General features: G+C 38.0%; 1 protein-coding gene across 4 annotated transcripts in view; it reads left to right on the forward strand.

The window, feature by feature from the left end:
- DPP10 (dipeptidyl peptidase like 10) overlaps window positions 1-12,597 on the forward strand; it is a 202,977-nt gene that overhangs the window by 129,473 nt on the left and 60,907 nt on the right. For all 4 annotated transcript variants that reach the window (XM_063288718.1, XM_063288719.1, XM_063288720.1 and 1 more), the window contains one exon: window positions 1,333-1,430. In XM_063288718.1, the coding sequence (XP_063144788.1) occupies window positions 1,333-1,430 (98 nt within the window). The remainder of the gene's footprint in view (window positions 1-1,332; window positions 1,431-12,597) is intronic.

Raw genomic sequence — 12,597 nt, forward strand, 5'->3', positions numbered from 1 at the left:
CCACCACGTCCTCCTCCCAATTCAGGGAGTACCACAAGACAATGTTTCATAGAACTGACTTCATTTTTGAAAATTCATATGGCACTTTCTATTTGTTGTTTAGGAATGCAGCAGTGCCAGAGTTATTTCTGTAGATTTTTTAAATTCATAGGCTTGCTGTTAATGGTACTGTGGATTTGTATGGGGGTGCAGTAGGATTATTCTCTGTTGCTTTATAGGTTGGTTGTATCGTTTTAATGGATTACCGTAAACTCCTGGAACTCTTGCTAGAGTGTGGCAGTCTAAAGGAATAATAAAATAAACATTTTTAAAATAAAAAATAAAGAACCTGTGAATATTAGAATTGAACCTGTAGCTTAGCATGAATCTGGGTCAGGATGAATGATGCATGAACTTGCTAAATCTGTCTGTTTTCCCTCCCCAGCATGGTTCCTTTCTTAATTCTTATTTTTTACTGTCATTATTTGTTTTTAAGCCCTTTGCATGCCATCCAGAATAATTTGGTCAGTCAGCAACCTTAGAAATTAATAAACAAACAAACAAACAAACATTTTAAAGCCTAAATAATTTATTACTCTAGGCTAGGATCTGTTTGACAGTTACATTTATTCCATTTGAGTTTTTTTTAAAACAATATTAAATTGTTAGATGTCCTTACAGCATGTAAAATTAAATATAATAGATCAGTTAATATTTTTCATATGTTTTTTGTAGGAGCAGAATTAATTTCTACAATTGTTATATTAGTTTTCTTGAACAATTTCTAATTGTGCAGTACAAAAAGAAACAGAACAAAGGATAAAATTTAAGATTCAATTAAACTTATGACAAAGGAAATTATTAAAGTCTAGTATAATTTATCCTGTAGAAAGTAGAATTATGTTGTTAATAAAATTATAACCTTTATTTAATTTTTCTGTTCATTTTAAATTCACCTTAATTATGAAGCAAGTGACCTAATAATATAGACCTTTACTTCTTTAATGTTTTACCTCAGTAGGGTAGTCTAGTAGTATTTATGACTACTGTTGGGCCAAGCTGGTGCATATAGAACTTTTTACAGTTGTTTTCACTCCTTATAAAAACATCATCCTTTTTCAGTATTTGATGCAGTTATTTTCCTTCCTATTCACAAGGAAAAGGAAATAAGTTTGTAGGAATGTAGGTCTTATTGTGTAGGCCAACGCATGGCTTCAAATTAGGCTCTCTTAATCCTCTGTCAAGGAATATCAATTTGGTTCATTTGTGTGGTAAATATCTATTGGATATCTACCTGACTTATATTTAATTATTCCATTCATCAATATTGAAACACTTTCACTTTTTTAAAAGGCAGGTGAACTGAATCCAGTGGTAAAGCTGTATGTCGTCAATCTATATGGCCCAACACATACATTGGAACTCATGCCACCAGACAGTTTTAAATCAAGGTAAGCAATTTAGAAACTGATATTTAACATACTGTAACTATATTGTGGACAGCCAGCTTGGTGTAGTGGTTAAGGCACCAGGTTATAAACAGGGAGGCTGTGAGTTCTAGTTCTGCCTTAGGCACAAAATCAGCTGGGTGACCTTGGGCCAGTCACTCTCCTCTTCAGCCCCAGGAAGCAGGCAATGGGAAACTACTTCTAAAAAAAAACTTTGCAAAGAAAACTGCAGGGACTAGTCCAGACAGTTGCCAGTAGTCAGCACAGTCTTGAAGGCATAATAATAATAATAATAATAATAATAATAATAATAATAATATAGCCCCCTCCATGGATACTCCGTTGTCATGGGGGAAGGGCTTATGATGCTCTGATGAAGTTGAGAGCTATGCTGGTGGCAGTGTATTCTACCAGTAGGGTCACCCATGCCAGACAGGTCCCAGCAGAAGAGCCAGGCTAAGCATATTCACTATATTTTCTCACTCTGGTGAGAAAACAGAAAAAGAATTCTATACTGGATCGGTCATCACCCAGGTCAACAAGGACCACATCAGATGTTAAAGTTCCTGGGCATCTGTTGACAAGTGGGCAATGGGACTCATGAACTCTGGCTGGGAAACCAGGGCTTAGTCCTGTAGGATTACTGGAAGAACAACAACCAGAGACAAGACGAATGTATACTGTGTTTGAAAATCACACCATTATGGCCTGCTATTATAAATTGGAACCAACGAAGTGGGGCTACTTAAAGCGAATGTTTGAACTGCAGAAAGGAATTTATCCAGACTCAAATATCACTGAACGATGATTAGCAGATCAAAGGAGATTCATTACCAGAAATAAAATATTCAGGGGTGAAGAGCTGGAAGAGATTCAGAAAAATTGTGAAAATGGAAGACACAAAAACAATAATAGAATAGTAGAAGAAACTTAGATAACAGAAATTGGAAATATAGAGGGAACAGCTGATAGGAACTACAGAAATGATAACTTAGAAGTAATAACAACAGAACCAGTACAGCCAGCACTGAAACAACCTATGAACTGACCCTCCCCCTGCCACAAGAAGAATTAAAAGAAAAAATTTATGCAGAAAGGCAAAGACTGCCAGCACTGTAAGTAGTGCCCAAAAAAGACCTGGCAGCTATAATGAAGGATGTGAATTATATTATATATATTATATATTAAAATAATATCTATCAAACAGATTAATCTGCTTGCCTACAGTACAGCAATGGTGGTTACAAAAGAACTGAGTGTCGAAATTAGTAAACCAAAAGCAAAATCATACTCAATCCCAAAGTGGAAGATCAGACAGGAGGCCAAGATGAAGAAACTAAGATCAGATGCAAGTAATTTAAAGAACATGAAAGAGCAGAAATTGAAGAATATAAGGATCAGGACAAGCCTAATAAAAAAATATTGGCTTAGCACCAGAAAAATGGAAGAAGCTTTGGAAATCATAAAACAACAAATAACAGCAATATCTGGGAAAACTGAACACTATAAGGCATGAATCATCCAATTTAAACAAAATCAGCTATTTCAAACAGACCAGACACAATTCTACCAAAGCGCTCATTTTAGCACCCCCCCCCCCGCATGACACCTGGGGCACATGCCCCACTTGCCCCCCGCTAGTTGTGGCCCTGCTGGTTAATAACTGGCAAAACTTTTCTGATTCAAAAAGACTCAGCGAAAAGGACAACACCCAGAAACCATAGGCCGATAACATGCTTGCCTACAATGTTTAAATTACTCACAGGCATAATAGTGGACAACATCCAAGATTATGTAGAAGAAAATAACATCCTTACAGTAGAACAGAAGGGAAAGGAAAGGAAAAGCAGAGATGTAAACCATCAACCTCTGCTTGGTAAAATGATTTCTGGGAATTGCAAAAGCTAAAAAGCCAATTTACATATGGTCTGGACTGATTATAAAAAGGTGTTTGATTCATTACCACATGGTTGGATCATCAAATGTTTGGAAACAACTGGTATCAGTAAAAACATTAAAATGTTTATACACAAAATATTGAAGTAGTAGAAGACAGAATTGGTGGTTGGAAATGGAAAATATGGGCTTGTCAACATTAGGAAAGGGATCTTCCAAGGTGACTCATTATCACCCTTATTATTTGTCATTGCTATGATCCCACTTTCAGCTATTTTGAAGAAAAGAAATCTTGGCTATCAAAAAAAATTCTCATAAAATCTCATTTGCTTTATATGGATGATCTGAAGCTTTATGGAAAATCAGAAATCGAAATCCAGTCATTGACAAATACTGTAAGGTTTTTTTTAGCACAGATGTAGTAATGGAATTTGACCTAGAGAAATGTGCTACAGTAGCAATAAATCAGGGTAAAATCACAAACAGTAATGGAACTGAAATGCTGAAAGGCCAAACCATCAGTGCCATCAGGATGAAGCCTACAAGTATCTGGGCATTTTACACTTGGATAACATTAAGAATGGACAAGTTAGAAATGTGATTAATAAAAAAATGCATCCAAAGAGTGAGAAAATAACTAAAGACAAAATTGAATGATAGAGTCACCATCAAAGCCATCAATACCTGGGCCATACCTGTGATATGAAACACTGCTGGAATTATTAACTGGACACAAGCTGAACTGGACAGTTTGGACTAAAAAACAAGAACATTGATGACTATTCACTATGTATTACATCCCCATAGTGATATTGACAGATTATACCTGCCCCGCAGAAATGGAGGCAGAGATTGACTTTGTCAAACAACTTGTGGAAGAAGAAAAGCATGCATTGGCTGATTATGTAAAAGACAGCCAAGAACAAGCATTGATGCAAGTTAAAAATTGGAATTTACTGAAGAATCACTTTTATGGTGATATGGGTGGTGTATACATTTAATAAATAAACAAATAAAATAGTAATGTACAGGAAACAAAACATGAATATTGAAATAATGTAATAAAAACATGAACACAATGCTGGCAAGGAAAAGCATTACATGGTCAATTTCTGCAAAAGCTTGAAGGGAAAGTGGATAAAGATAAAACCTGGCAATGGCTTACAACTGAAACTTTAACAAAAGAAACCGAAGGCTGGATTTTGGCTGCTTAAGAGCAAGCTATTCAAACTAATGCAGTCAAGGCCAGAATTGAAATACAATCAAATGATTCAAAGTGCAGACTGTGCAAAGAAGCAGAAGAAACAGTAGATCATATACTCAGCCTGTGCAAGAATATTGCAGAAACTGATTATAAACAATGACATAACACAGTCGCCAAAATGATTCACTGGAACATCTGTAAAAATTGTCATGTGCCAGTAATGAAAAATCTGTGGGAGCATATAGTTGAAAAAGTAGTCAGAAATGAGCAGGTTAAAATATTGTGGGATTTCTAAATACAAACTGATAAAGTCTTGGCGCATAACACACCAGATTTAACTGTGGTTGAAAAGAAGAAAGTGTGGATAATTGATGTGGCAATATGAGGGTATAGGAGAATAGAAGACAAAGAATTGGAGAAGATCACAAAATATCAAGATCTGAAAATCGAAGTTGAAAGATTATGGCATAAACTGGCAGTGGTGGTCCAGTGGTTATCGGCAAACTGAGTGCCATATCAAAAAACCTTGGATAGCTCTTAGAAAATTTGTGCATTGACAAAATGTCCATCTGTCAATTACAAAAGGCTACACTGCTTGGGTCCGCATATATACTACATACGCTGATACATTACAACATCCCTAGGTTCTTGGGAAGGTTGTTGAATGAAGGCCAATACCAGCTAAAGAACTGGCAGTTGTGATGTAATGTTGTTGTGTATAATAATAATAATAATAATAATAATAATAATAATAATAATAATAATAATAATAATAATAGCAGCAGCAGCAGCAGCAGCAGCAGCAGCAGCAGCTATATTATGGGTGGTCAATCTGGGGCCCCTGGGTTTCTTTCTAGAGAACTCAGAGCCTTCTCTGTGTCTTCAATAATTACTGAAAAGTACTAGAACAGTGAACTGCTTCCTCCCCCAATAAAACTACAATGTAATTCCTAAAATAGGCATCTCACAATTAAGAAGCAAAGAAAACTCTGTGTGGTATAGTGGTTAAGGTGTTGAAATAGGAGCCCCAGTTCCAGGTTCAAGTCCACCCTCAGCCATGGATGCTCAGCCATGGGGTGCCTTTGGGCCAATCACTCTATCTCAATCAAACCTGACTCATAGAGTTGATGTTCTGGGAGAAAATTAGAAGAAGTGCTATATATGCTGGCTTGAGTGCCTGGAGGGAAAGAAGGATACAAATCAGATGGATGGATGGATGGATGGATGGATGGATGGATGGATGGATGGATGGATCCCCTAGAAACCAAAATCCCATGTGTGATCTGTTCCTACTCACTTTGTGGTTTTCATTCCCCACCCCAACCTCCAGTGTCATGCTGCCCTTTGCTACCAAAAGCTCTCCCAGCCCTGGGAAGCCTTTATTTTAGGTCATAGAATGGAAATGTTATTATAGAAATGATCTATTGATTTTTTAAAAAACTATTTGACATTGTGGAGTCCTTGGTGCTCTCTGAGCCTTGTTGTTTTCTTGCAGATGTTTCATTGCCAAACTAGGCAACATCTTCAGTGTAAAGAGGGAGTTGATTGACTGAGTTATCTATTAATCAACCAAGCAGCAAACAACAGCCCAATCAAAGAACTCCCAAGGAGAGAACAACACCCCCACCAACACAAGCAGGGCAAGCCACGCTGTATAAGCAGAAAGCAGGGCCCACTCCCTCTTCGCACTGAAGATGTTGCGTAGTCTGGCAATGAAACATCTGCAAGAAAGCAAGGCTCAGAGAGCACCAAGGACTCCACAGTTCAACCCTGAGCTACAAATATTCACTTTGATTGGCTATTTGACATTGCTTTGTAATATTCTATAGAAATTTTTCATAGAAGAGGTATGTCTGTGCATGCAGACTGAAAGAGAAGTAGGATTATCTGTTTAGATTTGAGATCTTATGTTTAGGCTTGCAACAATGAATGGAACAGATTAGAACTTCAGTAAACTTCTCTAGATACCACATCCAGAGTCCAAACACTATGATCACCAAGTTAAAAGTGTTCTGTTACTTTTCTCACTAAGAGAATGCTTGATTCTGAAAGCTGGCAATTTCTTTAATGAACTGTATTTCATGTTAAAATTAAAACAAAAGCACCAGTATTAGGCCAATGAAATAAATACAAGATAGGGCATTCTTTAGATTTCAAAGAATCCAGGATCCAAGTGAGAAGGATAAAAATATAGGAAAGAGGAGATTTTGCCTGATACTCAACTCGGGTCTGTAACAGATTACTTTCTTACATGCATTAATGAACAATCTCAGATTTTTTATATTAGATTTTTATCACATACAAATGTGGTGTTAGGTTATACAGGGGTTAGTACCAAATCATAAAATTCAGAATACATTATATCCTATAGTGCATTTCCCAAGCAGTAAGCAAATGGAATAAGTATTGCATATGTAAGTAGATAACAAGTCTATTTTTCTTTTTATTAAATGGTGGGTTTGTGAGGCTTACTAAAAAAAACATGCATTTGATATATTCTGTTTGAGTTGCAAATGCTTTTAAGCAATCATTCTGCTGTCATATCACAAAAGTGTAGGTGTGCATCCCTAGAAAATCAATTTTAATTTTACCTATGAAAGCATAATGCCATAGTTATAGAAAATTGGAATTGGACATAATAAACCAAAAACATATTGAAAAATATTTTAAAAATCCAAGACATGAATCTATATTTCCCCTCGCTTTTACCCTCTCCAGACAAATTGAGGTTTGGTGACCCTTTATTTTATACACCCTGAAAAAATTCCATAGTCTGCAACAGTATATTTCTGATATTCTTGAGGTTTTTACTGTTTGTGTTCAGATGACACAGTGTCAACTGTTAAAAATAAAGAGAAGATGGAAATGTAGAAGTAGTGTTTTGATAAACAAACACATCTACCAGAAGAACTGCGTGTTAACTTATGTTGCCAAGGTATTCCCAAACTGTAATCAAACTAAACAGAAATGGAAGCTGTAATATAACTTCACCAGAAATGCCTACAAGAATAAGTACCATGACAAGCTTGAAAATTTGCTGTGTGATTTAGATGAGACATCACAAAACCTTTGAACTAAAAATCAAGAATATTGGCAAAGTTATTATCTTCTAGCTTGTTGAATATAAACATGAAAGACAAAGGATCATCCTTTGACATCCTTTTAAGATTAAATCTCTGCTGCTAACATGATACAATTTTATCTCAAAAGATAATTATAAAGATGACTGTAAACCACAAGCATGATGAATTGTATTCATTAGTATCATTCCACCAATGAACAGCTTCCATTGTTTATAGAAATCCTTCTTGTATTAGTATCAAATCCAGTATTTTAATTTTGCTTACACAAATCATACTATAAGTACTTTTACAATTCATTATCACTTTGTTACACCAGATAATACTCACGAGCAGTTATACAATCTTTAGAAGAACATGGAACCATTCACAAAGGTATTGTAAAGGAGTATAAAGATAACATACTCCTCCTTGTGGGGGAGATGGGCAGTGATAAAAACATGATTGATAAATAAATAAATAACAGTGAAGGAGGGATGCAAGAACTGTCAGGTAAACATCAACTTAGCCGTGGGAAGGAAGAGGGGAACAGAAAGAAACTCAAAATAACAGCACTCTGATTCTCTTTGGTACAACAGGGGACAGAGAGAAATTCTAGCAGGCTTTCAAGATTCTGTTATTATATCCTATAAGAATAAAGTAGAGTTCCAATAGTCCTTCAGTTGTCTGTTCCCTGACCTGGCCAGCTTTGAAAGGCTGACAACATACTTGAAAGTCTCACTACTCTATAATAGAAAACATCAAACTTTGCTTTAGAAGGAATGGGAATGAGATACTTGGGGATCACACTGTCTATAGAACAACTTGCTGAAACATTGTTACAACATCAACAGCAAGTGGATATACAAATAACAAACCTGCACAATGTTGTGGTACATCTAATACAGCAATTAGGACAAGGCTTTGCTCAGCTGGAAGTGGCTCAAGAACCTGCAGACCAACCAATGTTACTCTCATAGATGTTTTCCAGAGAGCTTTGGGGGAGCTCAGGATCAATTTCTGACTTTCACAAGTCAGAATTGTTGAATTGTTGAATTATTTATAGTGCTGCCCAAAACTGATAGAAAATTGTGAGCGGCATCACCGAATAACACCCACAGTTATTACAACAATGGACTTCCAGTGCCCCCATTGTGCTAGACTCTGTGCTTACAGACTGGGACTGCAGAGCCACTTCCATGTCCACAGATGAACTGTACAACACCATGTCTTCTTCATACCCAAAGGACTACCGAACCATAGTGGGTTAGGCGGCAGAATTTCCTGCAAATTGTTCAAGATTGCCTTTCCCTTGAACCTGCAGAAAGGAGGAACAGCCAGATGTGGGCTGTGCCTTTCATGGAGGGCAAACATCCATTGCTGGATAATTACCAGAACTTCATGCAAAGATTAGAGCTGCCTTTGATGATTCAGAAAGGAGAGTGACAGCAAATCAGGAGATTCACAAGCTAAAGCAGGTGATCACAGATTTCATGAGTACCTATCAGATTTCAATCATTTGACCAAAATGTGGGATGGAATGATCTTGTTCTGATTGACCAGTTTGTGGAAGGACTTGCTGATGAACTGAGAGATGAGTCAGTGGGACAAGGCATAGTGTCCCAATGTGATATGGTAATTGACGGAAGATTGGAGAAGTTGAGGCACAGAGGAAAGAATATGGGAAGTTTTACAGCCTCTCTGCACCCTTATCCCCCTCCCTGTGGTATCCTTAGATGCCAACACTGGAGAACACATGCAGATAGGAACAGTAAAGAGATCCCTTTCCACAGCAGAGAAACAGAGAAGGAGAAACCTTGGTTGTGTTTCTAGTATGGAGCCTTAAGACACCTAGCCAAGACTTGCACTGCTAATGTACAGACCTCTGAATCAGTTGCTAAGTGCCACAACTGTGGAACTGGAGGCTGTGTAGCAAGCAAATGCCTATATCACTCCAGAGCATCATCTTTGGAGAACCTTGTAGATTCCCCTCCAAGGGGGCCTCAGACAGTGAAGAGCTCAGACAGCCAACAACAGACAAGCACATTTTATTATTCTTGTTACTAACTGTAGACTCTCAGACTTGAAAATACAACTCTCCACTCTTTTAGATTCAGGTGCAGAGCCAACTTCAAGATAAGACAATACTGCAACAGTTTAAACTGCTGACACAGTTATTAGAGAAACCTATATTTGTGGAAACAATTGTCAGCGCTTTGAGCTGATCCTATTGTGCAACGCACAACACCTTTGCAACTGACAATAAATGATCATACAGAATTATTGCCATTCTGTCACAGCTTATTTACATGCCCCATTGATTGGCCTCAAAGTAATGATCCAGATGTCCACTGACAGCAAGGGACAATTTCTTTTCCATTTCAAAAGTGTAAGCAATACTGTTTGTACTCTTATCATTATCCTTTGCTCTGTGAATCCTCTTCCTTGCCAGAAAAGTACACAAAGTTTGCTGACGTTTTGGGGGGAGGAGGAAGCAATTACCCTGCCTTCTCATCAGGCATGTGACTATACAATTAACTTGAAGCCACAAGCCCAGATTCCAGCTAAGAGGCAATATCCTATGTCTACTCAGGAACTGACCACTTTAAAAGAGTTTCTGGATGACAATTTGAAGAAAGGATTCATTCACCTGTGTACATCTCCAGCATCTGCACCTACGTTTTTCATAACCAAGAAAGATAATTCCTTGAGGGCTGTTCATGACTATAGGTTTCTGAACTCAATGACCATTAGGGATCACTACCCACTGCCTCTTATTTCAGATCTGCTGGACCACCTTCAGAAAGCACACATTTTCATGGATTTGAGAGGCACTTACAGTTTGATCAGAATGAAAGAGGGCCATGAATTTTTAACTGCCTTTGATACCAGGTATGGCAAATTGGAATGCACAATAATGCTGTTTGGATTGGTTAATTATCCTGCTGTCTTCTCCAGATTCATCAATGAAATCTTTTCTGATATTTTTGACAAATATGTAGTGGTGTACTTGGATGACATACTGATGTTTTCAGAAGATCCATTTTTGCATAAGACTTGTGTTAAGAGTGACTTATAGAGACTCCTCAAACATAATCTTTTTGCTAAGGTGGAAAAATGTGTTTTTGATATTTCCAAGTGGACTATTTGTGTTACTAGATATCTATAGAGGGAATACAAATGGATCCTACAAAAGTACAGTCCATACTCTAATAACAGGCATCTAGAAGTATGAAGGATGTCCATTGTCTTCTGGGCTTTGCAAATTTTTAGAGAATGTTCTCCCTAATTTTGCAGGATACACAAGATCATTATCTCAACTGCTAAAAAAAAGGACATAGGTTCAAATGGTCTATTCAAGAACATGCAGCATTTCAGGACTTGAAAATTTTTTTTTTTCTTCCAGCTGCTGATCAAACATCCTGCCCCCTCTCATCCCTTTGTTGTGTAAGCAGACATATCAGATATAACATTAGGAGCCATTCTCCTCTAAGCATCAAAAGTGTGTGGGGAGATCTTCTGCTCTGTGCATTTTATTACAAATTGTTTTCCCAGCTGAAAGGAACTATGACATTTTCAATAAAGAGTTGCTTATGATCAAAGCATTCCAACATTGCAGACATTTCTTAGAAGGCACAATACAGTCCAGGCATATCAGAAGAATTTAGAACACCTACAGAAAGCACAATTCATCTTACCTTATAAGATCAGGTGGGCACATTTTTTTCTCCATTTCAATTTTTATGTCACTTATATTGCTGGCTCAAAGAACAAATGACCAGATACACTGTCACATAAATCTGAATATGATCTTTCATGCTCATCTCTTCCTATCACAATCCTGAAGCCAAACAATTTTGCCCTTTCCCTGAGTATAGATCCTGTGGAAAGATTAGGGGGAAGGATACAGGCAGTAGATCTATTGGATCCAGGCAGTAGATCTATTGGATCAGCTTGCTTATTTATTTATTTATTTGTCTAATTTGTCCCCGCCCATCTCCTCCCATTGGGGGACTCTGGGCGGTTTACAACAATCGATTAAAAACAATAACCATAAAACACACAGAATAAAATACAATAATAAATAATATAAATAAAGGTAAAAATAAAGAATCCAGATGGTGAAGAATCTAAAACAGTCCAAGAGTGGGAGGAGTGGTCTATAGCAACCATCCCCATGTAGATCTATTCCCCTCTCCACCCCAAGCGAGGCGGCAGAACCAGGTCTTCAGACTCTGCTGAAAGGCCAGGAGCGTTGGGGCCAATCTCACCTCCAGGGGCAGCATGTTCCACAGGGCAGGAGCTACTGTAGAGAAGGCCCGCTTCCTGGACCCCGCCAGATGAAATTCTCTTACAGACAGGGTCCGCAGCATGCCCTCTCTGCATGATCGGGTGGGATGGGTTGATGTAATGAGGCAGTCCCTCAGGTAACCTGGCCCTATGCCATGTAGGGCTTTAAAGGTAATAACCAACACCTTGAATTGGACCCGGAAGCAAACTGGTACCCAATGCAGCTCGCGCAGCAGTGGTGTTACATGTGCCCTTCTGTGGGCACCAAAAACAGCTCATGCAGCTGCATTCTGGACCAGCTGGAGCTTCCAGATACTTTTCAAGGGTAGCCCCATGTAGCCCCAGCTTAGTTTGCAACAACAGGATTCATATGCCAGGGCTCATATGGATGACCTCCAGAGAGACCCACAGACTGGTTTATCCTCTTTCTTTATGAATGATGGACAGCTGCTTCACAAACATCATGTTCCCCTTCCCTTAAGGAAACTGCCATGACAACTCTGCCATGACAATCAAATTGCTGAACATAGGGGAGTATTTAAAACTTTGCATTGGGTCCTCAGAGAGTTTTGGTGGCTTTGGTTCACAGCATACCAAGAACTATGTTTCATCCTATCATGTCTGTTGTCAGGCCAAGACTGTCCTTGCACAGTCAGCCAGTTTAATACAGCCACTCCCTTCCCCATCTGGACTTGGGATTCTGTTTCAGTGGATTCTGTTA

Source organism: Candoia aspera, chromosome 1 (genome assembly GCF_035149785.1).
Source record: "Candoia aspera isolate rCanAsp1 chromosome 1, rCanAsp1.hap2, whole genome shotgun sequence".
Lineage (NCBI taxonomy): Eukaryota > Metazoa > Chordata > Lepidosauria > Squamata > Boidae > Candoia > Candoia aspera.